The following is a 27,917-nucleotide window of genomic DNA, read 5'->3' as shown; positions in this document are numbered from 1 at the left end:
ACTGCGCCCGGCCCGCCACAGGAGTCACTGGTGCGCGATGAGACAAGTATATCGCTATCGGCCAAACCCTCCCTAACCCGGACGACGCTAGGCCAATTGTGCGTCGCCCCACGGACCTCCCGGTCATCGCTGGCGCTGCAGTACATCGCCCTTAACCACTGCACCACCCGGGAGGCAGTGTTTGATGATGAATATTACAATACTTCACTATTTGGTCTTATGAAAGATTCAAATGCGATTCAAATGGAAATGCGACTGACAGGGTTATATTGAACAACGTGTGAATAAAATTATTGGGCTGCAAATTTTGTAAATTTGTTTCTCCGTACCTTGGAAACACAGTAACCTAGTTTGATGTTTGAGTGAATACTCTCCAAGTCTTTTTTATGGTCTGGCGTGAAATCAGCTATCCTCTCATCATGTGATATGAGATCATTCTCCCACTGAAGCTCAGATAATTGGTCAGACACACTCGTTCAAATGCACACACACACACACACACACACACGGATAATTGATGTCCACACCCTTCTGTGCGCACGCGTGTGTGTGTTTGCACACGTGTTTGCATGCATGTGTATGACTAATTATCCAAGCCCTCCCTGTATGCGTGACCAATCACATCAAAGCTAAAGCAGCTAACCAATCAGATAGGCCTGGTGTAGAGTGTGAAGAGAGGGCCAAAGGCAACACAGATCACACAGAATGAAGAACCTTGAATCTATACACTTTACTTTAGGAAAATAATGTGGGTCTTCGCTAAATTTCAGATGGCCAATTTTTCTTAGGCGATAGTGAATCTACACTGAGTTTACAAAATATTAAGAACACCTTCCTAATATTGAATATTTGCCCTCAGAACAGACTCAATTTTGTCTGGGCATGGACAGTACAATGTGTCAAAAGCGTTACACAGGGATTCTGGCCCATGTTGACTCAAATGCTTCCAACAGTTGTCAAGTTGGCTGGATGTACTTTGAGTGGTGGACCATTCATGAAATACCCAGCAGCGTTGCAGTTCTTGACACACTCAAACCGGTGCGCCTGGCACCTACTACCATACCCTATTAAAATGCACTTAAATATTTTGCCTTGCCCATTCAGCCTCTGAATGGCACACATACACAATCCATGTCTCAATTTTGTCAAGGTTTAAAAATCCATCTTTAACCTGTCTCCTCCCCTTCATCTGCACTGATTTGAAGTGGATTTAACAAGTGACACCAATGGGGATAAAATCTATCAACTGGATTCACCTGGTCAGAGCAGGTGTTCCTAACGTTCTGTGCACTCAGTGTATAAATGAATCGCACTTTATAAAAAAGAATTTACTACTTTATTATTAAACTGTCGATCATTTCAATTTTCCCAAAACTGCTGTGAATTATATGAATCATTACTGTGTGATCTTTCTTTCAGGCAGGAAGCTGGGCTATACGTTTGACAGCGGTAACTTCCACAATGTGTCTCTGGGCCAGGGACAGGAGGTGGTGGCTGAACAGGCTCTGGATCTGGCTGCTAATGAGGGACACTGGGTTATACTGCAGGTATTCAGATACACACATTTACTTGCAGACACACACACACACACTCAGAGGTACACACAGGCGCACGCATACATGCACACACTCACACACACACACACACACACACACACACACACACACACACACACACACACACACACACACACACACACACACACACACACACACACACACACACACACATAGCCGACTGCCTAAACCAGCCGTTGCTAAGACAACACTGAGCTAATATACAGCTGGGATTCCAGAACAGGCCATGTCATGAAATGTCATTTTACTTTTGTGTAATTAAAAAAATCTATTCTTTCCCGTGTTTAAGGTCATATTGTTTCTCTAATCCATTGTGCTTTGCACATAGTGTTGGCTTTTTGCTCTCCTTTGTGGTTCAACTGCATATGAAATAGTATAATTTCCTGGAGAGAGAGAGAGGCCCGGTATTATTCAGTACAGTATCTGGTTCCTCAGTGTGTGTTCTCATATCTGGAGGGCAAGGCCAGTCAGCGTTTGCATTTTAAGCCAGCTCGTTTGTTGAATCCTAATGGGGAGTATCGACAGATATGAACGCCGGCACAGGGCACAGAGACAACTCTTGGAGAGAGAGTGTGTGTGTGTGTGTGTGTGTGAGGGGGGGGGTCTCCTTTATTCACAGTGCTGGTAAAGCAGAGAATTTCTTGCTATCCCTTTCTTTCTCCTCTCTTTCTTCAGCTCTCTCTCACCCAGTCATCACAGAAACAAGCAGCATCTCTTTTTCAATCCATCTCTCCTTCTGTCTCTGTCTGTGTCTCTCTCTCTCCCAGCCACACACACAGCCAGCATCACAGAGACAAGCAGCGATTGAATTACCTTTGCATAAGACTCCTGATCGATACAACTTAAAAAAGCCTTGTCCCCGTGGCAACCAACCTCACCGCCCACTCACTCTATCATCCTCTGTCTGTCTGTCTGTCTGTCTGTCTGTCTGTCTGTCTGTCTGTCTGTCTGTCTGTCTGTCTGTCTGTCTGTCTGTCTGTCTGTCTGTCTGTCTGTCTGTCTGTGTCTGTCTGTGTCTGTCTGTCTGTCTGTCTGTCTGTCTGTCTGTCTGTCTGTCTGTCTGTCTGTCTGTCTCTCTCTCTGTCTCTCTGTCTGTCTCTCTGTCTGTCTCTCTGTCTGTCTCTCTGTCTCTCTGTCTCTCTGTCTCTCTGTCTCTCTGTCTCTCTGTCTCTGTCTGTCTGTCTCTCTGTCTCTCTGTCTCTGTCTCTCTGTCTCTCTGTCTCTCTGTCTCTCTGTCTCTGTCTGTACCTGTACCACCCTCATAGAAGGAGGGAGAAAGAATGGAGGGAGGTCTGTCTCTTTTCTATTTCAATCCCTCTTCTCATCCTCTGCCACTGTCTCCTGCTCTTTTCACACCCTGCCTCACATTTTCCAAAATGTCTCCTCTTCTGCCTCACATTCCTCCCATCTTTCTAACCTCAGTCATCCCATCCCACTCTCGTATCCAGGCCTTGATCCCACAACAAACACACACACACACACACCTTTTACCTCCCTCTCATCTCCCACTGGTCCCTCCATCCCAGCATCAGATCAGTAGCAGGCTGCAAAGCTGGGTTAATGGCAGGTTCTCCTTCACTGCAGGTAAATTACTCTGGCCCCTGTTCTCCTCTCTCTCCTATGTTTCTGACGGGAGCATTATCCCTATACCGCTGCACACCGGGCCCTGTCCTATCCTTACTCTTCACAGCCCAACCAGGAACACCCAAAGACACTTTGAGAGATGCAGAAACCCACCTAGAGAGAGAGAGGGAGAAAAGAGAAAAGGCAATCAATCTGGCAGATTGGAGCTGAATAGGCTATATCCCCCAGACCTAGGAATATATTTGAGCTGAAGAGCCCATATCCCCAGCAGTGGGATTCTATTGAGTGGACCTAAAATACCCAGGTCCTCCAGGCACTTACTCCTAAAGGCACAGGGACGCTCACAGTCTAGCAAAATAGATGGAAAGGAAATAGGGCGAGACGCTTTCGAGAAAAAGTTAGTTTCTTTCCCTCTTTTTCATCTTTCTTCACTTCACTCTGTAAGGAGCATGATAGCTTGGGTATTTGGTTAGTGTTGTAAAGTTTAATGCAGACCACTTTTTCTTCTTGTGAGTTTTCAGTGAGAGAATGATGTGAACGAGAGTTGAATTAATCAGAGTCGTCACTGTAAGGATCCTATTGCCATAGGCTACATGCCATTTTAAATCCTCATTTCATTCAGCCATACTTCTTCTTAGTCTTTCATTATTGTTATATCATATTTGCCTTGGTGCCCTAGCAGCAGCCTAAGCAGTAAGCTTCTGTAAAAAAAATTTTTTTTTTGTAATTAATAGATTTTTCTTTATCTACAAATCTTTTTAAGAAGTAAAAAATAATATAGCTAATTAATTTAATTCATGAAATCCTCTACAAAGTCAAGACTGAAGTTGGCAAGTAATTTGTTTGTTTGGTAAACTAGCTAACGTTAGCTTGCTAGCTGTTTTGATTTGAATGCCAGCCAGTGTCCGGAGGTTGAGGATGGAGACAAGCCGAAAGCAAGAGGTGGGCAGCGATGAGGATCGTAGTGAGGACAAAGTTACAAGGCTGCTCTTTAATTGTTATTGATATGTGGTGTGCTTTCTGGCGCCACATGACTGCCGTAGCAACATCCAAGGTGGATGCTCAATTTTGTTAGTAGTGAAGGACTAGCTAGCTAGCAATCTACTACGGAGTACTTGTCTTTTTTGTGTGTGCTTTGAAGCGCTTTGACATTCTTTGATTCTTTGAAAAGCGCTATATAAATTAACATAATAATAATAATATTAATATTATATATCTACAAAACTATTCCGGTGCTGAATATTGTGTGGATGTTTCTTCTGCAGAACAGCTATATTCTCAAACTCTACAGTCTGTTTGGTTATCCTTAATGCCTATTCTGTCATTCTGCCCAAGTCTCTGCTACAGAGACATTGTTATAAAGACATAGTCAGAGGCCAGCTGTGGAGATGCCCTTAGGGCAGAGGGCCTTGATGACTGAGTGTGTGAGCAGAGGAAGACGTGGAGAGAGTGAGAACTGAGTGTGTGAGCAGAGGAAGATGTGGAGAGAGTGAGGACTGAGTGTGTGAGCAGAGGAAGACGTGGAGAGTGTGAGGACTGAGTGTGTGAGCAGAGGAAGACGTGGAGAGACAGCCGGGTGGGCCTTGGCCATGGCCACAGGCCATGTTCACTGTTGACATCATGTCATAGCAAAAAACAAAATTTGTCAGCGATGGTGACAACATCATTATAAGAACTGGAGGGTTGGAGGTACTTAACAGAGAACAAAGAAAATATCTCGAAGGTATTTTTCTTTCTCCTCTCTCTCTCCCTCTCTCTGAGCCTGGGTGGTTTCATTAAGGTGACAGGCTCTAAGGGAGGCCTCAGTCTGTCTGTCTGTCTGTTTAGGCTCTTTATTACACACTCGTTAGTTAGACGCCAACAGGAGAGCTTGTTCTTCAAGGCAATGAAAAATCACTTCAATTTAAAGTTTTAATTTGTGTCTCGTTCAATATGCTGTAAGTTTATAGGCTCCTAACTTGGATCTATCTCAATATTACCCCCTCAGTTTCGGGCTATGTATTCTTCTCACTAAACACACAAGGAAACGTCTTATCGTTCTCTTTCTCTTTTATTTATTTATTTTGTCATCTAAAATTTGAGGTGATGTTGCTCCAGAGGATCTCCTGTCATTTGGAAAGAGGGTTAACTTGAACAATCAGAGGGATGATTAAATTTAGAGTGCCGTAGGAGATGAGGAGAAGGCAAAGCGGCTTATGAATTAATGACTGCAGTTATTAGTGGTGTAATTAGATTTGGGTAACACGCGGGCGGGCAGCGCTCTGGGCGGTGATGTGATGTGAGGGGCTTGGCTAACTCCTCATCACCATGAGGACTTCCTCTCTCAGGGTTAGGAGTTAGGACACACGGAAGGGAAAATTGATCTCAGACAAGTTTATGTAGTGCTATCGCAATGTTATCCCTATACAGGGTGGAAATGTACATTCTGAGGGGAATAGAAAAAGCTAAAAATGCACAGTCACACCTGCAACAAAACGTGTTGTGTAGGGAAATGTGGACTTGCTTGAGGCATGCTGCCTGTATTTATTGATATTACTGTAATATTTCTCCCTATAGAACATTCACCTGGTGGCGAGGTGGCTGGGTTCTCTAGAGAAGCATCTGGAGCAGCATGGAGAGAACAGTCACCAGGACTTCAGAGTCTTCATCAGCGCTGAGCCTTCAGGGACCCCAGAGGGCCACATCATACCACAGGGTATCCTGGAGAACTCCATCAAAATCACCAATGAACCACCCACTGGCATAAACGCCAACCTGCACAAGGCCCTGGACAACTTCAACCAGGTAACACACAAATAGGCATACAATGTATGATTTCTCTTTCTCTCTCTTCATTTTCATTTGCCCGTAAATGAAGCAGTCCAGACGTCCCATGTTTACGTGCCAGTTTCTCTGTGGTGTTGTCATCAAGTTGCCTATTTGGTGTGCATTAGCAGCTAACAGATTCAGTTTTGGGATTTTTTATTTCACCTTTATTTAACCAGGTAGGCTAGTTGAGTTCTCATTTGCAACTGCGACCTGGCCAAGATAAAGCATAGCAGTATGAACAGACAACACAGAGTTACACATGGAGTAAACGATTAACAAGTCAATAACACAGTAGAAAAAAAAAGAGCGTCTATATACATTGTGTGCAAAAGGCATGAGGAGGTAGGCGAATAATTAAAATTTTGCAGATTAACACTGGAGTAATAAATGATCAGATGGTCATGTACAGGTAGAGATATTGGTGTGCAAAAGAGCAGAAAAGTAAATAAATATAAACAGTATGGGGATGAGGTAGGTAAAATTGGGTGGGCTATTTACCGATAGACTATGTACAGCTGCAGCGATCGGTTAGCTGCTCAGATCGCAGATGTTTGAAGTTGGTGAGGGAGATAAAAGTCTCCAACTTCAGCGATTTTTGCAATTCGTTCCAGTCACAGGCAGCAGAGAACTGGAATGAAAGGCGGCCAAATGAGGTGTTGGCTTTAGGGATGATCAGTGAGATACACCTGCTGGAGCGCGTGCTACGGGTGGGTGTTGCCATCGTGACCAGTGAACTGAGATAAGGCGGAGCTTTACCTAGCATGGACTTGTAGATGACCTGGTGCCAGTGGGTCTGGCGACGAATATGTAGCGAGGGCCAGCCGACTAGAGCATACAGGTCGCAGTGGTGGGTGGTATAAGGTGCTTTAGTAACAAAACGGATGGCACTGTGATAAACTGCATCCAGTTTGCTGAGTAGAGTATTGGAAGCTATTTTGGATCGGTAGGATAGTCAGTTTTACTGGGTTACTATTTAGGATCGGTAGGATAGTCAGTTTTACTGGGTTAAGTTTGGCGGCATGAGTGAAGGAGGCTTTGTTGCGGAATAGAAAGCTGACTCTAGATTTTATTTTAGTTTGGAGATGTTTGATATGAGTCTGGAAGGAGAGTTTACAGTCTAGCCAGACACCTAGGTACTTATAGATGTCCATATATTCTAGGTCGGAACCATCCAGGGTGGTGATGCTAGTCGGGCGTGCGGGTGCAGGCAGCGAACGGTTGAAAAGCATGCATTTGCTTTTACTAGCGTTTAAGAGCAGTTGGAGGCCACGGAAGGAGTGTTGTATGGTATTGAAGCTCGTTTGGAGGTTAGATAGCACAGTGTCCAAGGACGGGCCGGAAGTATACAGAATGGTGTCGTCTGCGTAGAGGTGGATCAGGGAATCGCCCGCAGCAAGAGCAACATCATTGATATATACAGAGAAAAGAGTCGGCCTGAGAATTGAACCCTCTGGCACCCCCATAGAGACTGCCAGAGGACCGGACAGCATGCCCTCCGATTTGACACACTGAACTCTGTCTGCAAAGTAGTTGGTGAACCAGTTAAGGCAGTCATCAGAAAAACCGTGGCTACTGAGTCTGCCGATAAGAATATGGTGATTGACAGAGTTGAAAGCCTTGGCAAGGTCGATGAAGACGGCTGCACAGTACTGTCTTTTATCGATGGCGGTTATGATATCGTTTAGTACCTTGAGCGTGGCTGAGGTGCACCCGTGACCGGCTCGGAAACCAGATAGCACAGCGGAGAAGGTAGGGTGGGATTCGAGATGGTCAGTGACCTGCTTGTTGACTTGGCTTTCGAAGACCTTAGATAGGCAGGGCAGGATGGATATAGGTCTGTAACAGTGTTACCTCTGTCAGTGACCTTAGAGTCGACTCTGACCTGTGGAGGACACAGTCATCCACTGCAGTAGAAACATGGCTCTCTATGGGGAAGAGGCAGATTTGGATGGGATGTTCGGATGTTTATCGACAAGCCATCGTTCTGTGATCGAAATACAGTATGACATAATTATGTGTGTGTATGCCTTCATGCATATGCATTTATGCTCGTTAGAATTCCACCTCTACCTCATCAGTGCACTTCTATCTACAGTAAAACAGCTGTTAGCCAGAAATGTAGCGTCTTATCAACAAGTTATCAATGCTTCTCCATCTGTAACCTACCATAACCTGCTGGGGTTCTGCCTCCATACCAATAATGCAATGCTTAGCTTCCACCCAACATGCCATTTTAAAGTGCTGATGCCTATCTCTCTGATAGTGCATGTTTGTGTGGTAGCTAACACACACACACACACACACATACACACACACACACAGGTCCCCTAAGGTACTGTAGAGAGCAGGGAGGGACAATATTCCAATCATGTACTGTACAGGGTGAAAGCTAATCAATGGTTTGTCTCTATACAGCCAGAACCCTTAGTAACCCACAGTAAGCCAGAGAGATGACAGTGTCTTTCTTCCTTCCTGACCTTTTCAACCAGCAGATACAAAAAGCTTTAGTGTCCATTCTCATCCCCTGGCTGTGTGTGTGACGGCCAGCAGAGGACAGGAGACATTAAAGGCCTCTGGAATGACAAGGTTAGGATTTTTTTGATGTAGTTACACAGTTCTCAAAGGGCTGGAAGACACATCATTATAGATGTATTATCAGGTCTTGGTTTATGCTTCTTCTTTGCTGGTAGAGAATGTAATCAAGTGTGTGTGTCCTCTAACAGTGTATGGATAGGGAGGCAATGCTTCACTCTCAGCTGTGAGCAGCCAGAGAGGCACTGTGTGCAGAATATTAACTAACTTTCCGTGTGTGTGTTTGTGGCGTGTGTGTGCTCGTTTGTGTGTGCGCGCGTGTGCATACGTTCTAGGAGTCAGCTCCCTTGGGCTCGACAGGGGAAAAGCCAGAGGGCCTTCACCACAGTACTCAACCTGACACAGACAGGCATATAAAAAGAGCATTTAAACCCACTGTTTTCATAGAGGTTATTGGCATACTTATTTCACCGTCCCTCCCCTAAGGCCTCGTGCCATTTTACATTCATTCCCCTTATCTGGGTATAATGAGCCAACGGGATGAGATCGCCTGACAAGTAGTAACAATTAAAAAAGAATCTCATCCTGACGTTTATTTCCATTCATTGTCTTCTTTCTGTACCGTGGAGCCCCTTCGTTGCTGGGGACTTCGGCACAGAGACACATCACAGAGAATCAGCCACAGCTTCTTACTTTCAACACAACGCTTTTGTATTGGAAAATCTTCAAAAATGCTACCCGTACTTTTCTGAGGCAGACAGTGAAATGGTGAACTTGATTGACATTCGTCAGGAAGAGTTTTGAATGTTTGTTTAGTTGTCTGGGCCTTTGTTTTCTTCTAGGACACTTTGGAGATGTGTGCCAGGGAGAATGAGTTTAAGAGCATCCTGTTTGCGCTGTGCTACTTCCACGCGGTGGTGGCTGAAAGGAGGAAGTTTGGACCTCAGGGCTGGAACAGATCTTACCCCTTCAACACAGGAGACCTCACCATCTCCATCAATGTACTCTACAACTACCTGGAGGCTAACTCGAAAGTAACCAGCCCACACACATGCTGTATCTTATGTGCCACAATAGTAATAAAGACGACCATGTTCCATGACAGTAACACCCTTTTCACACTATTGTGCCGACCCTAAACCAAATTATGGATATTTTATTTGGCAACTATGATGGATGTGTAAACCAGGTCAACTTAGTAGAACTTGGTTTTGCTCAGCTCGATTTGGTTCTGTAGTGTGAAAAGCATTTAAGATTCTAAGGTGCATTATAACTCATTTTCTCTCTGTGTCCCAGGTGCCATATGATGATCTGCGATACCTGTTTGGAGAGATCATGTATGGAGGTCACATCACTGATGACTGGGACAGACGACTCTGTAGGACCTACCTGGAGGAGTTCATCAAACCTGAGATGATGGAGGGAGAGCTGTACCTGGCTCCCAGCTTCCCCTTGCCTGGGAACATGGACTACAACACCTACCACCAGGTCAGTAAAGAACCACATCTACCATCAGACCCCCGGATTCTCCCTGCCTGGGAACATGGACTACAACAGCTCTCAGGTTACCTAATGATCTTACCTCACATGGCTTAAAGCTGCAATATGTCACTCGTTGTATTTTTTCAATGTTCAAAAGCTCCAATAAGTGGGTAGTGGTCATCCAATGTGTCTAGTTGCTTGAGAACCGCTGTATTCATTCAGTTTTCATTTCCCCGGGTCGGGTCAGATTTTCCCTCAAGATTTTGTGGTGTGCACAAGTGACATGTTTTCCATCAGTGAGGAGGACAGCTCATGGATATTCTAACGGGTAGCGTTATGATAGCTAGCTAGTTGAGCCCATGGCCAATGCTTGGCTAGCGGAGCTAACTAGCTTACAGACATGGCAGACGCATAAGTAAGTCATGTCAATTATTAAATAGCAACCTTGAGAATGTGGGGGGGGGAGTTGGTTCCTTATCTGTAACTTATCTATAACTATATTGTATACTTGGTTGTTGTGTCAATTGCGGAAGTAAAAAAATATCATCCATCATTTATTAGATAGCAACCTTGACAGTCTAAGGTCTAAGTCTGTTGTGTCAATTCAAATCTACTTGTTTTCCCCATTTTCGGCGTGCTGATATTTCTCTCCAACTCTGGAATCTGTTCTGTTTGCTTCTCTGTTATGACAGCAGGAACTTTGCTTCACCACAGCCCTCTTTTAAAGAAAAAAAATGACAACTGCCAAGATTTATATCAGTAACACTCTCTTGCTAAAATGTCTGCCAGCCCTCGCAGCCTGTCCACATTCCTCCCACCAGCTCCCCAGGGAGAGGTTGTATTTAATTATCCCCAGCCCGGGTGTTGTTCGCTGGGCACGTCTAGGCTGACAGAGACACCTGGCATGGAGGTCTGGAGCGTTTTACACTTGGCCAGCAAACAGATAGAGAGGGAGCTGAGTGGCTGAGACTTAGCTGGAGCGCCTGGAACTGGAAAGGCTTGGTGGTCCCTGGGGGTCTGTTAGGCCATGTCCACTCCCTCATCCATCTGTACTGCCCATTGTACAGGAGAGAGATGGGGATGGAGGAGGGGAAAGGGAAGGAGGGCAGGGTATGGGATTATTTGAGATACTTCTCAAAGAGGTTTTGAGATGTTTTCAGAACATTTAGGGACCAGGACAGAGAGGAGCTTTGACTGGGATAAGCCGGTTGAGTGGGGGGGTTGGAGGAGAGAGGGAGAGAAAACCAATACGAAGTAGTGATGAGAGACATGGATGGGTAGCAGGGGGATTCGTAGACAAACAGCATCTGGTGAAGATAAGGTCAAGCACATTGACTGCCTTGTGAGTGGTAGGGGACTGGGAAAGTGTGAAGTCAAAGAGGAAAATAGTGGACAGAAATGAATCGAAGGAAGGCGTTGGGAGGTTGAAATCTCAGAGTACGATTAGCGGTGACCATTGTCAGGAAGTGAACTTATCACGGCATCGATCTTATTAAGGAACTCTCCAAGGGCACCTGGTGGGCCATAGATGGCAATAATGTTAAGCTTGAGTGGACAAGTGACAGTGACAGCATGGAATTCAAATGAGGATATGGATCGGTGTGAAAGGGGAAACCTTTGAAAATCTCCAGGAGAAATGAGTCGCCCTTTGCCACCACAATGGCCAGATGTTCTAGAACTATAACATGTCTCATTCTTTCCTTTGCTTTAACAGAGCTTGGCAAAGTATATACTATATCTGGCATCCACCATATTTTCTTCACCCGTTTTTTTACTTCAGATCAGTGCAGATGAAGGACGGGAATTCACTGTAGAACATTGAAATGCACACTCCCACTAATTTGGTGTTCTAATGTGTAATTCCCTCTTCATCCAGTACATAGATGACACACTTCCTGCAGAGTCTCCCTACCTGTACGGCCTCCACCCCAACGCTGAGATCGGCTTCCTAACGCAGACGTCTGAGAAGTTGTTCCGGACTGTGCTGGAGATGCAGCCCAGAGACGGAGGGGCCGGAGAGGGCAGTGGGACCACCAGAGATGAGAAGGTAGGGATGGACTAACTGTATGGAGGAGGAGCAATTACGACAGTCATATATGGTAAAACCAGTTTCCTGTACATAGGCTAACAGCCTACACCCATTGAGGTTCTCCATTGAGCATGGTTTTGGAGTCCAGGCTTCATCTGTGGCCCAGAAACCGGTCCATAGAGTGTAGTGGAAGTTGGGCCAATGTTAGAGCGATTGCTGCCTCTGAGATTCTAAGTTCTGTGAACTGATTCATATTTTGAAATTGTCAAACCTGAACCATACTGATTGTAAGGTTAAGAACAAGGTAGTCTTTGGTTTAAGGCTCCATCAGGTCATAGCTCTATAACACCCATCTGACACTGACAGGAGTGACATAATACAGCACACGTCACCTCTACCCCCTGACAACCTATATGGGTTACCTTAACTACACTCTCCCAATGTCTGGACAATCTTATTCCCTTGTTCCCAATCCCCATATGCCTTACCTTAAATACACTCCCATGTGTTACCTCAGAAAAACTAGTCCAATATCTGAAACAAATATGATCATAGTGAATGAGCTCAATCCCCCCCTTACAATCTAAAGCACTCAGAAAAGTGTTATACTTAAGCAATAAGGCCAGAGGGGGTGTGGTATATGGCCAATATACCACGGCTAAGGACTGTTCTTACACACGATGCAAAGCAGAGTGCCTGGACACAGCCCTTAGCCGTGGTATGTTGGCCATATACCACAAATCCTGAGCTGCCTTATTGCTATTATAAACTGGTAACCAATATTTTGTCATACCCGTGGTATACGGTCTGATATACCACGGCTGTCAGCCAATCAGTATTCAGGGCTCCAACCACCCAGTTTATAAATTCCAATACATTATGACCTCACTTTTCTAATATGCAAGCTAGCTTCCTATTTAATGGGCGTTTGATAGATGTAGAGCAGTGACTTCTCCTTGTGTCCTTATACTATCTCACGCTTTAGTGCTGTCTGGCTTTTCATGATATAGAAGTGTATGTGTGCACATACATGTGGGTGCGTGTTTGTACGTGTGTGTGTGTTTGCCTGGGTGTATTATGACGGCTGACCTTTACAACTGAGAAACAGAGATAGTTATGTCTTAACAGATGACAACCAACCCTAGCGAACGATGTCCGTTTGAGCGCTTCCTGTTTGATATGCAGGCTGCCGCGGAGCTGAAGAAGACAGATTCAATATTTGAGCGGAGAATCCATAGTTATGATGACCTCCAATCCTTTGTTCAATGTTTAATCCGTGGATTGATCTCTAGTGCTGGAAAATGTGGACACAGACATAAGCTTTCATCACTTACCCAACGGAAATATGAGAGGAGGATTGATTCTCTGGGGATTTGACTTTTATTAAAGACAAACGGCTGCTGTTGTTGCAAATAATTCTCATGAATATTTATACATTTTTTTTCTTCCATAATTTTCTTCTCAAGGAGTCATTAGTGCTTGGAATTCTTATCATGTTTACTCGACGGATGTAATCTTTTTTTGATTCCCTACTTTTCAGCAACAAAATGTGACACCGGCACTGAGAAATTCTTGACAATGAACACAATCTATCGTTCCGTCATTAATACCGTCTTCACAATACATCTCCAAATTCAAGGTTAATATTTACCCCCTCTTTTGTGACTGTCTCATCACACACACCACACACACATACACACACCTTTACCCCAGGTACGGTCTGTGTTGGAGGAGATAATGGAGAAGTTACCAGAGGAGTTTAACATGGTAGAGCTGCTGGGGAAAGCTGAGGAGAGGACACCCTACCAGGTGGTGGCGCTGCAGGAGTGTGAAAGGATGAACACACTCACCCAGGAGATAAGGCGATCCCTACGCGAACTCAACCTTGGACTCAAGGTGAGTCAATCAATCAATCATTCTATCAAGGTCAGCCAATCACAAACAGTCTTCTTTGTCTACTTCTTCTACTCACTCCCCCACAGTTACTTTGAGTTAACTTTGCTTTGAAGTTCAGATAATTACTTGTTTTGGGGTAAACAATGCCAGTGTCCACCGGTGGTGGGTGGCTGGGCACTGCCAACCGATAGACCACTTCTAAGAAAAATAAACAATGGCATTGCAGTCAACTTCCCCTTTTAGGGTTGATTTTTTTTTTTATCATTGGGGTAATGAGTCACGCTCTGTTGGTTAAGCCTGTATACAGTAGCTGTAGCAGTCTGGTCTGCTATGTTATTATTCCTGCATAACTTTGTGTCACTAGTATTCCTCTGAAACGCAGGCTGTCTTCTTAAGCAGTGGTGAGTCAGCCCTCTGGCCCCTAGTGTGTGTGCGTGTGTGCGTGTGTGTGTGTGTGCATGCGTTTCGTCTTAAGTGTTAGTCATAGTGAGGATTTGAGAAACAATGACCTTAAACACTGGAGAGAATATATTTTTTTAAATACATAAAAGTAAAATGACATTTCATGACATGTCCTGTTCTGGAATCCCAGCTGTATATTAGCGTAGTGTTGTCTTAGCAACGGCTGGTTTAGGGTTAAGGCAGGTGGCTATGTGCGTGTGTGTGAGTGCCTTTTCTAAGGAGTTATGAGCTTCGATGCCTCAACACATTGCCTCTGGTAAATCGCCTCAGTGAGTTAAAAGCTATGTACTTTATTTTACCAGTCAAATGTACTCATATTTCGACTTTACTGTGCAAATAAATTGGAACTATCAGAATCTCAACCTTGGCTGGAAGCATTTGGGGGGTGGGAGGGGGTGTCCTGACTTGTTGAGGGATCTGAGTGATTTGGGGGAGAGTTAAAAGGGTGACTGGTTCAGGGTTAACGCTCTGCAGTAGATGAGATACGTCTGGGAACTCTTTATCGCCTCAGTAAAGAAGGGTTATGACGGCGAGACATGAATACATTCATCAGCTAGCTACGGTATCATTCGGTGGAGGACACACTGTGTGTCATAGCCATTTAACTTGTTAGCCTCCATCCATATAATTATTCTGTTTTCTCTTTGGATAGAAATTGAAGAAAGTGAGTGACTGCTTTTGTTTAGGCATGCTTCACCAGCTATGGGTTGCTGTTGCTAGTGGTTACAGGGTGGTATTGCTCAATGACACACAGGATTTACATTTTAGTGTGAAAAAGACAACTCCAATAACTGTGAGATTTCTCCTCAGTGTTCTTGCAGAAATCCACAGGAAAAAGTACATTATTAATTAAAAAGTTGTTTGAATAAAAAATGTGCCTTACTAATAAAACATTTGACACAAACTTATTCTATAATTGACTGCCAATAAACGTTCTCTGAATCTCATTCCCATCGCTTTTTCTGATTGGTTCCTCCCTCTCAGGGAGAGCTGACTATGACCAGTGACATGGAGAGTCTCCAGACGGCCATCTTCCTGGACCTGGTCCCAGAGTCGTGGACCAGACGGGCCTACCCGTCTATGTGTGGCCTGGTCCTGTGGTTCACTGACCTGCTGGGGAGGATCAAGGAGCTGGAGGCCTGGGCCACTGACTTCATCTTGCCCTCAGCCGTCTGGCTGGCCGGCTTCTTCAACCCTCAGTCCTTTCTCACAGCCATCATGCAGGCTATGGCTCGCAGGTAGGTTGGCATGATAATCGATATTACAGAAATATAGCCTGAAAAAGTGGATTCAATGATACTTGTGCTAACGCAGGCTCGGCACGATCACACATATTATCAGATAATGGAAACAAAACTGTTATTCGCTTTAAAATAATGTGAGAAGTACAGTTTTGCTCATTTCAAAACAGTTTTTTCTGTGAGAATAGAATTCACCTTGTACCTAGAATTCCCACTGTCAATTATCACGATAAAAGCTGTTCTCACGATAATACTTTTTAAAATATTTTTTGTTTATTTCACCTTTATTTAACCAGGTAGGCAAGTTGAGAACAAGTTCTCATTTACAATTGCGACCTGGCCAAGATAAAGCAAAGCAGTTTGACACATACAACGAGACAGAGTTACACATGGAGTAAAACAAACATGCAGTCAATAATACAGTAGAAACAAGTCTATATGCGATGTGAGCAAATGAGGTGAGATAAGGGAGGTAAAGGCAGGTGATTGTGATACAACATTCCATGATGTTCCCATGATTCCTCCTGTCAGGAATGAGTGGCCTCTGGACAGGATGTGTCTGCAGTGTGACGTCACCAAGAAGAACAGAGAGGACTTCAGCACTCCTCCCAGGGAGGGGGCCTACGTACACGGACTGTACATGGAGGGAGCTCGCTGGGACACTCAGGTACAGAGAGGGGTTATATAGGGGACATATAGATGACACAAAGGTGACATAGCTAGTGAGACTTGGGTATGTATGTCAGATGGGGGCCTACGGACATGGACTGTACGTGGAAGGAGCTTGCTGGGACACACAGGTGGGGATGTCACCTCATTGAGGAGTCGTGTGGCTGACGTATCAGTGACTTAAGAGTGACATAGTCGTGTTGTGTGTGTGTGTGTACATAGGTTTCCCACCTTCACTGCATGTGTGAAGAGGCTTACAGTCCATACATGGTTAGAGAGGGTAAAGTAGTTATTTAATTCAAGTTAATCTCAAGGTTACTTCAGTTACTACTGTAGTATGGAATAGTGTGTGTGTGAGTGTGCCAGTCAGGCCTTTTATTATATGTATGCATCCAGCTCTCCTGCAGGGTCCCAGTGGACCTGTTCATTAGTGAATGTGTCGAGTATGCACTGGCACACTTTAATCACCCTTATGAGTGGCACTGCTGTGTTCTCTCTTTATTAAAAGCTGGAGACAGACAGACAGACAGGGAGGGGTATAGGCAGACAGTCAGACTGAGAGACGAGCAGCGAGGGAGACAGGCGGGCAGTCCGGGAGGGAGGAAGGCAGGCAACGATGGAGACAGTCAGTGTCCTCTCCCGTCCTCTCCCCCTCTCCGCTCCGCTCCGCTCCTCTCTCCTCCTAACTTCTGTCTTGCACTCATATTGGCTCCTCTCATCTCCACTCCTCCTCTCAGCCCTGGGCCAGCACTGTGCCCGTGTAGTGTCAGGGTGTAACGGAGTGTGAACGGGAGTGTGAGCAGCATCCCTCCATCTGGAGCCCGGCTCTGGCGCTGCAGCTGTACAAGTCAAAGATTTATGATAAACCAGCTCATCTGTATGAATGAGCCAAGCTACTTATTCAGGGGATGCGGACATCAAAGGCGGGGGAATACACAGTAGCACTCTATGTGTATATAATAAAGATCTAGAGATGATAGTGGGGGGATGGGAAGGGTGTGTGTTTGGTACTGTAGCTTATTTGCTTTGTCATTTTTTTGTTGGGGGGGTTGCAGGTACAATATTCAATTTACACAGTTTATACCACACGTACCTATAGGCTGCCACTCATAAGAAAATAAAAAATAAATACATACAGAGAAATGATCAGATTGATCATTTAGTAATAATACAATTGGTATGTAAAGAAAAGAGAAACAAAAAGAGGTGGGCCTACACTCCGCTCCTTCCCACCCCGCCTGGCAACACAGGTTGGTTGTCTGTCTCCACCACTTATCCCCTAAGCCCCAACCCTCACCCGCCACTTATCCCCTAAGCCCCAACCCGCACCCCACCACTTATCCCCTAAGCCCCCACCAGCCCCCCACCACTTATCCCCTAAGCCACCACCAGCCCCCCACCATTTATCCCCTAAGCCCCCACCAGCCCCCCACCACTTATCCCCTAAGCCACCACCCGCACTCCGCCACTTATCCCCAAAGCCCCCATCTGACCCCCACCCCACCACTTATCCTCTAAGCCCCATGTGCCCCCCACCACTTATCCCCTAAACCCCCACCTGCCCCCCACCACTTATCCCCTAAGTCCCAACCCGCACCCCGCCACTTATCCCCTAATCCCCCCCACCCACCCCTCACTACTTATCCCATAAGCCCACACCCCACCACTTATACCCTAATCAGTTTTCATTGGAAAGGGTTAACACTGAAGAGAAAAAAGATACAATCAGGATTTTTCTTTACTGGTCTCTGGGTAGATAAATCTAGCTAGCTAAGTCAGCCATTGGTTAGGCTATCAGTAGCTAGATAAAGGCATCTGCCATTCAACTGTATACGGGCAACATTTTGGAGTGACAGTGGAATCAACCAATCACATTTTGACTTAATGGCTGGGACCGTTTTTACAAAAACACATGGAAACTTCTGCCTTCTTGAAGGCTAACAGGTCACTGCATAATAGCGAGCAATAGTTTTCCCACGGTCTAGCTAGCTAGCTTTGTTGTTGGTTAGTTTGCAGTGGCTGCAGCAGGTGTCAGTCATCTCTTTGAAAATAAGTTATGTGTGAACATTTGTTGCATTTAAAGTGGAACTGACAGCATTTCAGCAACATGAAATCTTATTAAAATCTGTTCATATACACCCCCCAGGGGGGTTGTCAAGTGACTACTGAGATATGGCCATTTTCACATTTTCACATTTTCATTTCCAAACATTATTAGAATGTTTGGAAATTACATATACTAAGGCATTTGTGAAAATTTGATAGCAAAATAGAGTGGGAAAGCAGCCTTGTGTTTGGACAATAATAGACACGGCAGTAAATAAAAACAGCTGTCTTGTCCAGGACCGGTCGACACAGACCCATGCGCTATAGCCAGTCAGATCTACAGTAGGCCTTTATGCAAACAAGCCATTTGCCACACGGCCCTGCCATCATTCACTTTGAACTGGATTGTGTGTTTACAGGCAGTTGCAACAGCACGACTTTAGATCTTTAGAACTCATTCGCCAAAACTAACAAAATACACCGGAATAGATTTCTGCAAATATGTAAACACCTTGGGGGTCCTCTTACATTTGGTCAAACAACCATGAAAAGGTAGTCTCTCTCTCCCTCAGTTATGCACGTCATGAACAACAAGATCAACAACTAATTCTAGCCAGAGCAAGATGAGCTCAAATCTAATGAAGAAACATTAGATAAACCCTCTCAAACTTTTTCATCTATTTGACTGTCAAAATTGCAATAAATAAACCATGGGGAATTGTAGCCTCCTCGTCCTTCTGCAGCTTGCCTGCCAATGCATGCTCGTCCCAACCAAGGACCCAAGCTCACTGGCTAAAGTTGGCTAGCTTGCTACTTCCAGACACAAATGAGAGAACACCTCACTCTGATCATTTTACTCACCATAGCAGAGCTGGTTAGGCTGTTTACATGTTATCTAGAGCGTTTTTTATTCTAACTTCTTTCTGTCTACGTTTACTGACACCAGTCATATTCAGCAGGTGTTGCGTGTTTCTAAATTCATCAGTTGTTCTGCACTCTGGCACACTCATATGAGAGTGCTCTGAAATCGGAGTAGATAGCCAGAGTGAATTTGCGAACTCAAGAAAGATGCTAACTGGATAACTGTCGATAAAGTTATTGGTAGCTGTGTATAGCCACCGAAAACGATACGAGAGGAAACATTTTGTTACTCACCCAATCCTTCAATGACATGACATCCTCCTAGCAATCTAGCTAATGTTAGGCTCTGTGTTTTTAGCTTGCTACATAAATAGGTACGCTAGCCAATTAGCCATGTTATGACTGACTTGTGATCATTGCCCTTGCTTGTTTGATTGTATTGACATTCCCAGCCTTAGTTACATTCGTAAGTTTTTGTCCAGAATATTGAGTCGTTGAAACTGAAACAGTGAATCCCAAATGGAGGCAGCAAACAATGTACCAGGCCAGCTGGGATTTACAACCTGATAGCAAATATTTTTGGGACTACCAAGAAATGTATTGGGGAATTATATTAATGCATTGAACTGCATCCATCTATTCTGCCAACAATGCCTTAGTGTACGTCGTGGAACGTTGAGTCCAATATAACCTATTTTTAAAACCTCTTATGGAGTTGATTTTGTAGCATAAACAGTGAATTAGATATTTTTGACTGATATTATGATCGTCTGTTTGTTTCATATCTGGAAAGGAGTTAAAACTCTGTCAGTTCCACTTTAAACATTAGGTGACTGGATACTTTGTGTCAAATGTGAAAGTTTTTTTTTGTTGCAATGGAAAGTAATCGTTGTACATTTTGATTGGGAAATTATTAATGGTTGTGTTTTCCTATTCTTATGATTGGGACCTACTGGCTTATTATGTCCAGATGAATGGACTGCTTATTCTTTAACATCATGCTGTGTGTGAATGCTGTCTTTCCGTTGGCCCTATGCAGTGGTATAGTGGTTCCTGGAGGAGGGGGTATACTCAAATGTTACCAAAATGTTCCCAAATGGCCCGCCAGGCGAAGGAAAGGCACCCTGGGTGAAAAGTCCCATGTTTTCCTGTTTTTTGAATGAATTCCCCTATAGATTTTTCAGATATTCACTCTCAATCACTTTTCTTTAATAGAATATCGTATTTAAGTCCACAACAATGCTTAAACCACATCATTCTAGTGGGTGGCCGGGCCTCTGTCCTCCCAGGCCCATCCATGTCTACGCCCCTGATGCAAACAGGGCATGATGACAATTGCACGTCACAAATAGCCTACTAAACAACATTTCAGACTAAACTTTTTCAGTACCTGGTTTGCATACCCATTGTTGTCTTAGTTAGCATTTACTGGTAGATATCATAAGTTGAAATGTCTTTCCTACCCTACCGGCTACCGATGTCAGTCTTCTGTGAGCTGCTCCATACCAAAACCAGCTGAGAGCTGCACACTCTTTCTGCCTGCGGATGATGTTCCTCTGAAACGAGGCTATGTGTGTGGCGCGCATGTGAATATATTTCACGTGCTTTGCGTTTGTGTAAGCCGCTGATTGTGTAGGTATGATTTCTCTACTGTAGTACGTAATTGGTAAGTGGTATACCTCCACTACACTACTTTGATACACATCAATAGGGATTAAGAAGTGATTATACGCAATGCCCACTGAATAAAAGTGTGTATACAGTTTATACCTACAAATAGCCTCCACTACACCACTGGCCCTTGTTTTTTTTAAACAAAAAGTGCACTCCTACATGAGTAGACTAGTATTACGGTTGCTGTCCTTTCAGAATCATGAACCTGGTACACACCGAAGACCTATAGGTTCACCACTGTACTAACCTGTCACACTGAAGACCTATAGGGTCACACACTGAAGGCCTATAGGTTCACACACTGAAGACCTATAGGTTCACCACTGTACTAACCTGTCACACACTGAAGACCTATAGGTTCACCACTGTACTAACCTGTCACACACTGAAGACCTATAGGTTCACCACTGTACTAACCTGTCACACACTGAAGACCTATAGGTTCACCACTGTACTAACCTGTCACACACTGAAGACCTATAGGTTCACCACTGTACTAACCTGTCACACACTGAAGACCTATAGGTTCACCACTGTACTAACCTGTCACACACTGAAGACCTATAGGTTCACCACTGTACTAACCTGTCACACACTGAAGGTCCTATAGGTTCACCACTGTACTAACCTGTCACACTGAAGGCCTATAGGTTCACCACTGTACTAACCTGTCACACTGAAGACCTATAGGTTCACACACTGAAGGCCTATAGGTTCACACACTGAAGACCTATAGGTTCACCACTGTACTAACCTGTCACACACTGAAGACCTATAGGTTCACCACTGTACTAACCTGTCACGCACTGAAGATCCTATAGGTTCACACACTGAAGGTCCTATAGGTTCACACACTGAAGGCCTATAGGTTCACACACTGAAGGTCCTATAGGTTCACACACTGAAGGTCCTATAGGTTCACACACTGAAGGTCCTATAGGTTCACACACTGAAGGCCTATAGGTTCACACACTGAAGGTCCTATAGGTTCACACACTGAAGGTCCTATAGGTTCACACACTGAAGGTCCTATAGGTTCACACACTGAAGGTCTTATAGGTTCACACACTGAAGGTCCTATAGGTTCACACACTGAAGGTCCTATAGGTTCACACACTGAAGGCCTATAGGTTCACACACTGAAGGTCCTATAGGTTCACACACTGAAGGTCCTATAGGTTCACACACTGAAGGTCCTATAGGTTCACACACTGAAGGTCCTATAGGTTCACACACTGAAGGTCCTATAGGTTCACACACTGAAGGTCCTATAGGTTCACACACTGAAGGTCCTTTAGGTCCACACACTGAAGATCCTATAGGTTCACACACTGAATGTCCTATAGGTTCACACACTGAAGGTCCTATAGGTTCACACACTGAAGGTCCTATAGGTTCACACACTGAAGGTCCTATAGGTTCACACACTGAAGGTCCTTTAGGTTCACACACTGAAGGTCCTTTAGGTTCACACACTGAAGGTCCTTTAGGTTCACACACTGAAGGTCCTATAGGTTCTCACACTGAAGGCCTATAGGTTCACACACTGAAGGTCCTATAGGTTCACACACTCAAGGTCCTATAGGTTCACACACTGAAGGCCTATAGGTTCACACACTGAAGGCCTATAGGTTCACACACTCAAGGTCCTATAGGTTCACACACTGAAGGCCTATAGGTTCACACACTGAAGACCTATAGGTTCACACACTGAAGTTCTATAGGTTCACCACTGCACAAACATGACTATAATAGATATAAAGGCTGTTAAGATACTGTATTCATGTTTCAAGAAAGGAGTGTATATATTTGGCTTGGCGAAGCGGTTTTAGGGCTGACTAAATGGAAGCTGATAATGATTTTTTTTCTTCGCTGGTCTCGGGAAGAAATTATGAGTCCTCACTGTCCGAGATCGAATCAAGACCTAGTACAAATGTATTCGACACCGAGACAAGACCGATACACTCGAGACCGTATTACTGCAACACTGGAAAATAGGTTTATATATTTTGTTTGTATGTACAGCACATGGCCAAAAGTATGTTGACACCCTTTCAAATTAGTTTATTCAGCTATTTCAGACACACCCATTGCTGACCAGTGTATACAATTGAGCACACAGCCATGCAATCTCCATAGACAAACATTGGCATTAGAATGGCCCGTAGTGAAGTGCACAGTCACTTTTAACGTGGCACCGTCATAGGACGCCACCTTTCCAACAAGTCAGTTTGAAATATTTCTGCCCTGCTAAAGCTGCCCCGGTTAACTGTAATAGCTCTTATTGTGAAGTGGAAACGTGTAGGAGCAACAGCGGCTCAGCCGCTAAGTAGTAGGCCACACAAGCTCACAGAACGGAACCGCCGAGTGCTGAAGCGCATAGCGCATAAAAATTGTCTGTCCTCGGGTGCAACACCCACTACCGAGTCCCAAACTGCCTCTGGAAGCAATGTCAGCACAATAACTGCTCGCCCGGAGCTTCATGAAATGGGTTTCCATGGCCGAGCAGCCACACACAAGCCTAAGATCCCCATACGCAATGCCAAGTGTCGACTGGAGTGGTATAAAGCTCTTCGCCATTGGACCCTGGAGCAGTGGAAACGTTCTCTGGAGTAATGAATCAGGAGGAATAATGGTCAGGGCTGTTTTTCATGGTTCGGGCTAGGCCCCTTAGTTCCAGTGAAGGGAAATCTTAACCATACAGCATACAATGACATTCTAAACGATTCTGTGCTTCCAACTTTGTGGCAACAGTTTGGGGAAGGTCCTTTCCTGTTTCAGCAGGACAATGCTCTACAAAGCGAGGTCCATACATAAATTTTTTAGGGGGATTGGTGTGGAAGAACTTGACTGCCCTGCACACAGCCCTGACCTCAACAACATCAAACACCTTTGGGATGAATTGGAACGCCGACTGCGAGCCAGTCCTAATCGGCCAACATCAGTGCCCAACCTCACTAATACTCTAGTGGCTGAATGGAAGCAAGTCCCCGCAGCAATTTTCCAACATCTAGTGGAAAACCTTCCCAGAAAAGTGGAGGCTGGGAGGGGGGACCAACTCCATATTCATGCCCATGATTTTGGAAGGAGGTGTACGACGAGCAGGTGTCCACATACATTTGGCCATGTAGTTTAAGTGTTGGGCTTTATAGATTGTTTATATGTATGTGTTGGGCTTTACAATCATGCACCTGAGCTCAATTTCAAGTCTGAATACTTATGTAAATAAGGTATTTCTGTTTTTTATTTTTAATACATTTGCAAACATTTTTAAAAACCTGTTTTTGCTTTGTCATTTGTCATTGTGTGAAGATTGCTAAAAATGCCAAGGTCATATTTGTCCATATTCTGTTCCAGTTAAAGGGTTGTTCAGATTCACTTAGATCTGTGGAAGGACAGTAGCTTATTAATAAGATAAGCCAGTTTTGTCTTTGCAACAAATAAATATCTATTCTCTCCTAATGGTGACGGTTGCTGTTATCTTTTTATATTTCCATCAACCCGATACACCTTCAAGAAGATGATTGTCATGAATTTCAATAAAATGGGGCGGGGTCTTCTACGACCCTCATTATTCCTATTTACCTAAATACGCATAAAGCTATCAATGTTTAAAAGAATGGGAAAAAAAATGTACCGACTGCTGATGCAATTAGGGCTGTAATTCAGACGGACGTCATAAAGTGGCTTCGTCTCTTTGTCCTCCAAGCTTCTCCTCCAAAGTCATTAGGATTTACATTTGTTTCCTGGAGTCAGCTAGCTTCGTGGTGGAACTTCTGTCTCCTGAACACTAAGTGGAGAGAGGATTAATTAGTGAGATGGACCGCTCTGTTTCCTGTTTGAGCGTGTTTGGAAAGTCTGCTCTGAAAGGCAGGAGAAGACAGGATAACTTCAGACTTATAGTGACTTTCACACACTGTTCAAGGGTACCCCAAATATTGAGCCCCTAAATTGTCCTTCTGCCAACTCAGTTAGATTAATTTAATTACATTTGCTGTATTGTTTAAGAATGATTTAATTCAGTTCGACCAAATACAACCTTCAGGAAATAAAATTGCTTTAGTTATATGGTAATACTTAATTTTCACATTATTCCTGTTGTTTGTCTTAAGGGCACCTACAGTGAAGAAAGGGTATAGTTGAGATACTTTTTTCTCAAAGACCATGTCATTGTCCTCTCTCCCTCTCCCACCAGGCTGGTATGATGGTGGATGCCCGTCTGAAGGAACTGACCCCCACCATGCCCGTCATCTTCATCAGAGCCATCCCTGTGGACAAGCAGGAGGTGCGTAACGTCTACCAGTGTCCTGTCTACAAGACCAGACAGAGAGGACCCACCTATGTATGGACCTTCAACCTCAAGACCAAAGAGAACCCTTCCAAGTGGACCCTAGCTGGGGTGGCCCTGCTACTGCAGATCTAAATGCAAGTTGTATCTTGTTTTTGTAGATCCAAAGTTCTAAACATACTGTGACGTTTCGGTCAGAGACCTTCATCAGACATCATCTTGCCAGCCAACTTCAGAATGGAGTCGATTTGACTAACCTTTTTCTTTGCACATAAACATGAACCTAGCTAACTGTACAGCACACTTATCAGACCGTCTTTTAATAGTTGTTACTAGTTGAGTTCTAGATTGATCTCACTTGTCGAAAGGAGGAAATGTTCCTGTCAAAATGAGGAACGAAGTGAGAAGGTTCAAAAGAAAGATTTATTATGTCTTGAAGAGAAACCCTACACCAAATAGATAGGTTTGTCCTGTAATACTTAAATCAGTATAATCCAAAAATAATCTACTCTGGAGATCTCAAATAGTAGTTTCTTCTTTTTTTAAACACCAATTTTGTAGAATAAAGACTTTTATACTGAACCATGCAAGAGTGCAGTCAGGTGATTTGCGTTCACTGCGTTGCTCCTCTTTCCCCTCCATTTTCTCTCATCTACAGTCATTCTCTCTAACTTTCTCAAAGCAGTCTTCTCCACCAACCACCTCCTTCCTAAATAACCTTCCCAACTCTAAAGCGCATTCTGCAGTCTCACATATGTATACCCATCCATTGCACCCAGACATGTGCAGACTGCACACATACACACTCACTCACACGGACACCATAAAAGGATCACGAGGAGGGATTCATTTTATCGTGGTGGTGTATAAGTTATGATGCCTCAGCTATCTCTATTTCGCTCTCTTTCTCTCTCATCAGCTCCGTCTCCCTGGTGTCTCCTTTATCCAGTTATTGGAGGGCCTTAACAAAGCACCATGAGACAGAGAGGCATGAAGAGGAGGGATGGAAAGAGAGGAAAATGAAGAAAGCAATAATGCAATGGGAGGCAATCTATGTAGAACTTGCAAATTACACCTTCAGGTAGTGTTATGAAAATAGATTGTGCCTTTGCCTATTTGGCGCATACCGGTATACACAGTACAGATGATGCATGGGACTCAGGAGAAATTATTACCCTCTTATAAGCTTAGAAGAAATCATTCAAAGTGCTTTTGAAGTGCTGCGTTTTTGTTGACTCTTTCTATTCTATGAGCTCTTTGGACCAAAGAGAAAGTTAGCACTTATCTGCCTTCAAACAATACTGTTGTGTCTCGTGGGTTTCATAACCACACCTTTATAAAAATGCAATAATGATGAGACGGGAGACAGGAATCAGTTCAACCATTTATCTGGAACGTGCTAGGTCTAGAACACATACAACACCATCATGCTTTGCGGCACACCCCCAATACACCACACCTTCTCCCCTTCGACTTAAATTGTAACCATTGTGAACAACAGTCCTGAAAAGTTGACCTTGAGCCCCCAGGTGAAAACAGAGTGTAACAGTTCTGGACGACTCACGACTGGTGTTTCTGTCAATGTAACTTTACTCAGCAGTAACTGATCTACGTGCCTTTTCCAGATGACATCCTCTGCAGTCTCGACAGTGTAGGACACAGGACCAGTCTGAGCAATGACTGTAGCAGGAACTCACTTTGTTCCGCTGAGGTAGTTCCTAGCTAAGAGTTTCTCCAGGATTAAAAGCTTGGTCCTTTGCTTGCAGTTCATGATGTTTGACTTGGCTCTCCTGTTGACATTGCATTGTCTCCTTTGCTTTCGGAGGTTTGTGTAGGTTGACGCTTGTGCGTTGCTCTCTCTTCATGAGTAGCTATACAGACGAACCCTTGGTTGTTGCGTGAGGTGTGTTCCTGTAGGATAGCAGGAAGCTGTTCGAGCGTTGGTGCAGTGTTCCTTCCTAAGACGCTTTTAAGGCCTGTTTCATGGTCTGTACGAATTAACCTCTCCGCCAGCCCGCTGGTTGATGGATGTGACGGGTGGATCTGATGTGCTATACGCCTTTCACCTGTAGGAACGTGGCCAATACTTGGGACAGCTGCGGTCCGTTGTTGCTAACAAGTTGGAGTGGCAATCCAAACCTACTAAACACTTCTCCAAGCTTCTCAATGGTCTTCTCAGCAGTAGTAGACCTCATGATGGCAACCTCTGGCCACTACCTATCAGTATCCACAACCACAAGAAACATTCTGTCTTCGAATGGACCTGCGAAGTGTACATTTATGCATTGCCACACCTCTAGCCAATCCCAGTGACGAAGAGGTAGAAGTTGCGAACCTTCTGACATGAGGAATATGCTTTCTCCTCAATGCTTCCATCCAATCCAGATCACCAGAAGTAGCTTTGTGCGATTTCCTTAATGTGAACCATTGCACAATGACCTGAGTGTAACTGTTTCCTCTGGTTTCCTTTGTGAAGGCGGAAGGATAACGCTCCTTCCCCACAGCAGGCAACCGGACTGTACTGACATCTGCATTGCAGTGTAGTTCTGACTTGCGGAACCTGATGTCGTAGTTGTTGTGGTGGACATACTATGCTGTTTTTAGATAGAGAATTGTCCATTTTTATATGCAAGTGTTTTTTTGCTGATGCAGGCTGGTCTTGTGTGACTTAGTCATAAGTCTGGACGTACTGCAGTCGGGTGCGACTGCAGTATGTGACATCCCGTTTGTACTATCTGCAGGAACTCATCTGTGTGGAAACTTGCAGG

At 44.4% G+C, this 27,917-nt stretch overlaps 1 protein-coding gene across 1 annotated transcript in view; it reads left to right on the top strand.

The window, feature by feature from the left end:
• The window catches only part of dnah9 (dynein, axonemal, heavy chain 9), a 140,887-nt gene extending 115,151 nt beyond the window's left edge, over positions 1–25,736 (top strand). The window contains exons 68-76 of the mRNA XM_020460456.2: positions 1,420–1,547; positions 5,718–5,945; positions 9,344–9,535; positions 9,798–9,989; positions 11,860–12,030; positions 13,726–13,908; positions 15,355–15,608; positions 16,143–16,278; positions 25,057–25,736. Coding sequence (XP_020316045.2) covers positions 1,420–1,547; positions 5,718–5,945; positions 9,344–9,535; positions 9,798–9,989; positions 11,860–12,030; positions 13,726–13,908; positions 15,355–15,608; positions 16,143–16,278; positions 25,057–25,284 — 1,712 coding nt within the window. The 3' untranslated portion in view covers positions 25,285–25,736. The remainder of the gene's footprint in view (positions 1–1,419; positions 1,548–5,717; positions 5,946–9,343; positions 9,536–9,797; positions 9,990–11,859; positions 12,031–13,725; positions 13,909–15,354; positions 15,609–16,142; positions 16,279–25,056) is intronic.
• The last annotated feature ends 2,181 nt before the right edge of the window (positions 25,737–27,917 follow it).

This window comes from Oncorhynchus kisutch, linkage group LG25, assembly GCF_002021735.2.
Source record: "Oncorhynchus kisutch isolate 150728-3 linkage group LG25, Okis_V2, whole genome shotgun sequence".
Lineage (NCBI taxonomy): Eukaryota > Metazoa > Chordata > Actinopteri > Salmoniformes > Salmonidae > Oncorhynchus > Oncorhynchus kisutch.
This window is presented reverse-complemented; position numbering and strand designations above follow the sequence as displayed.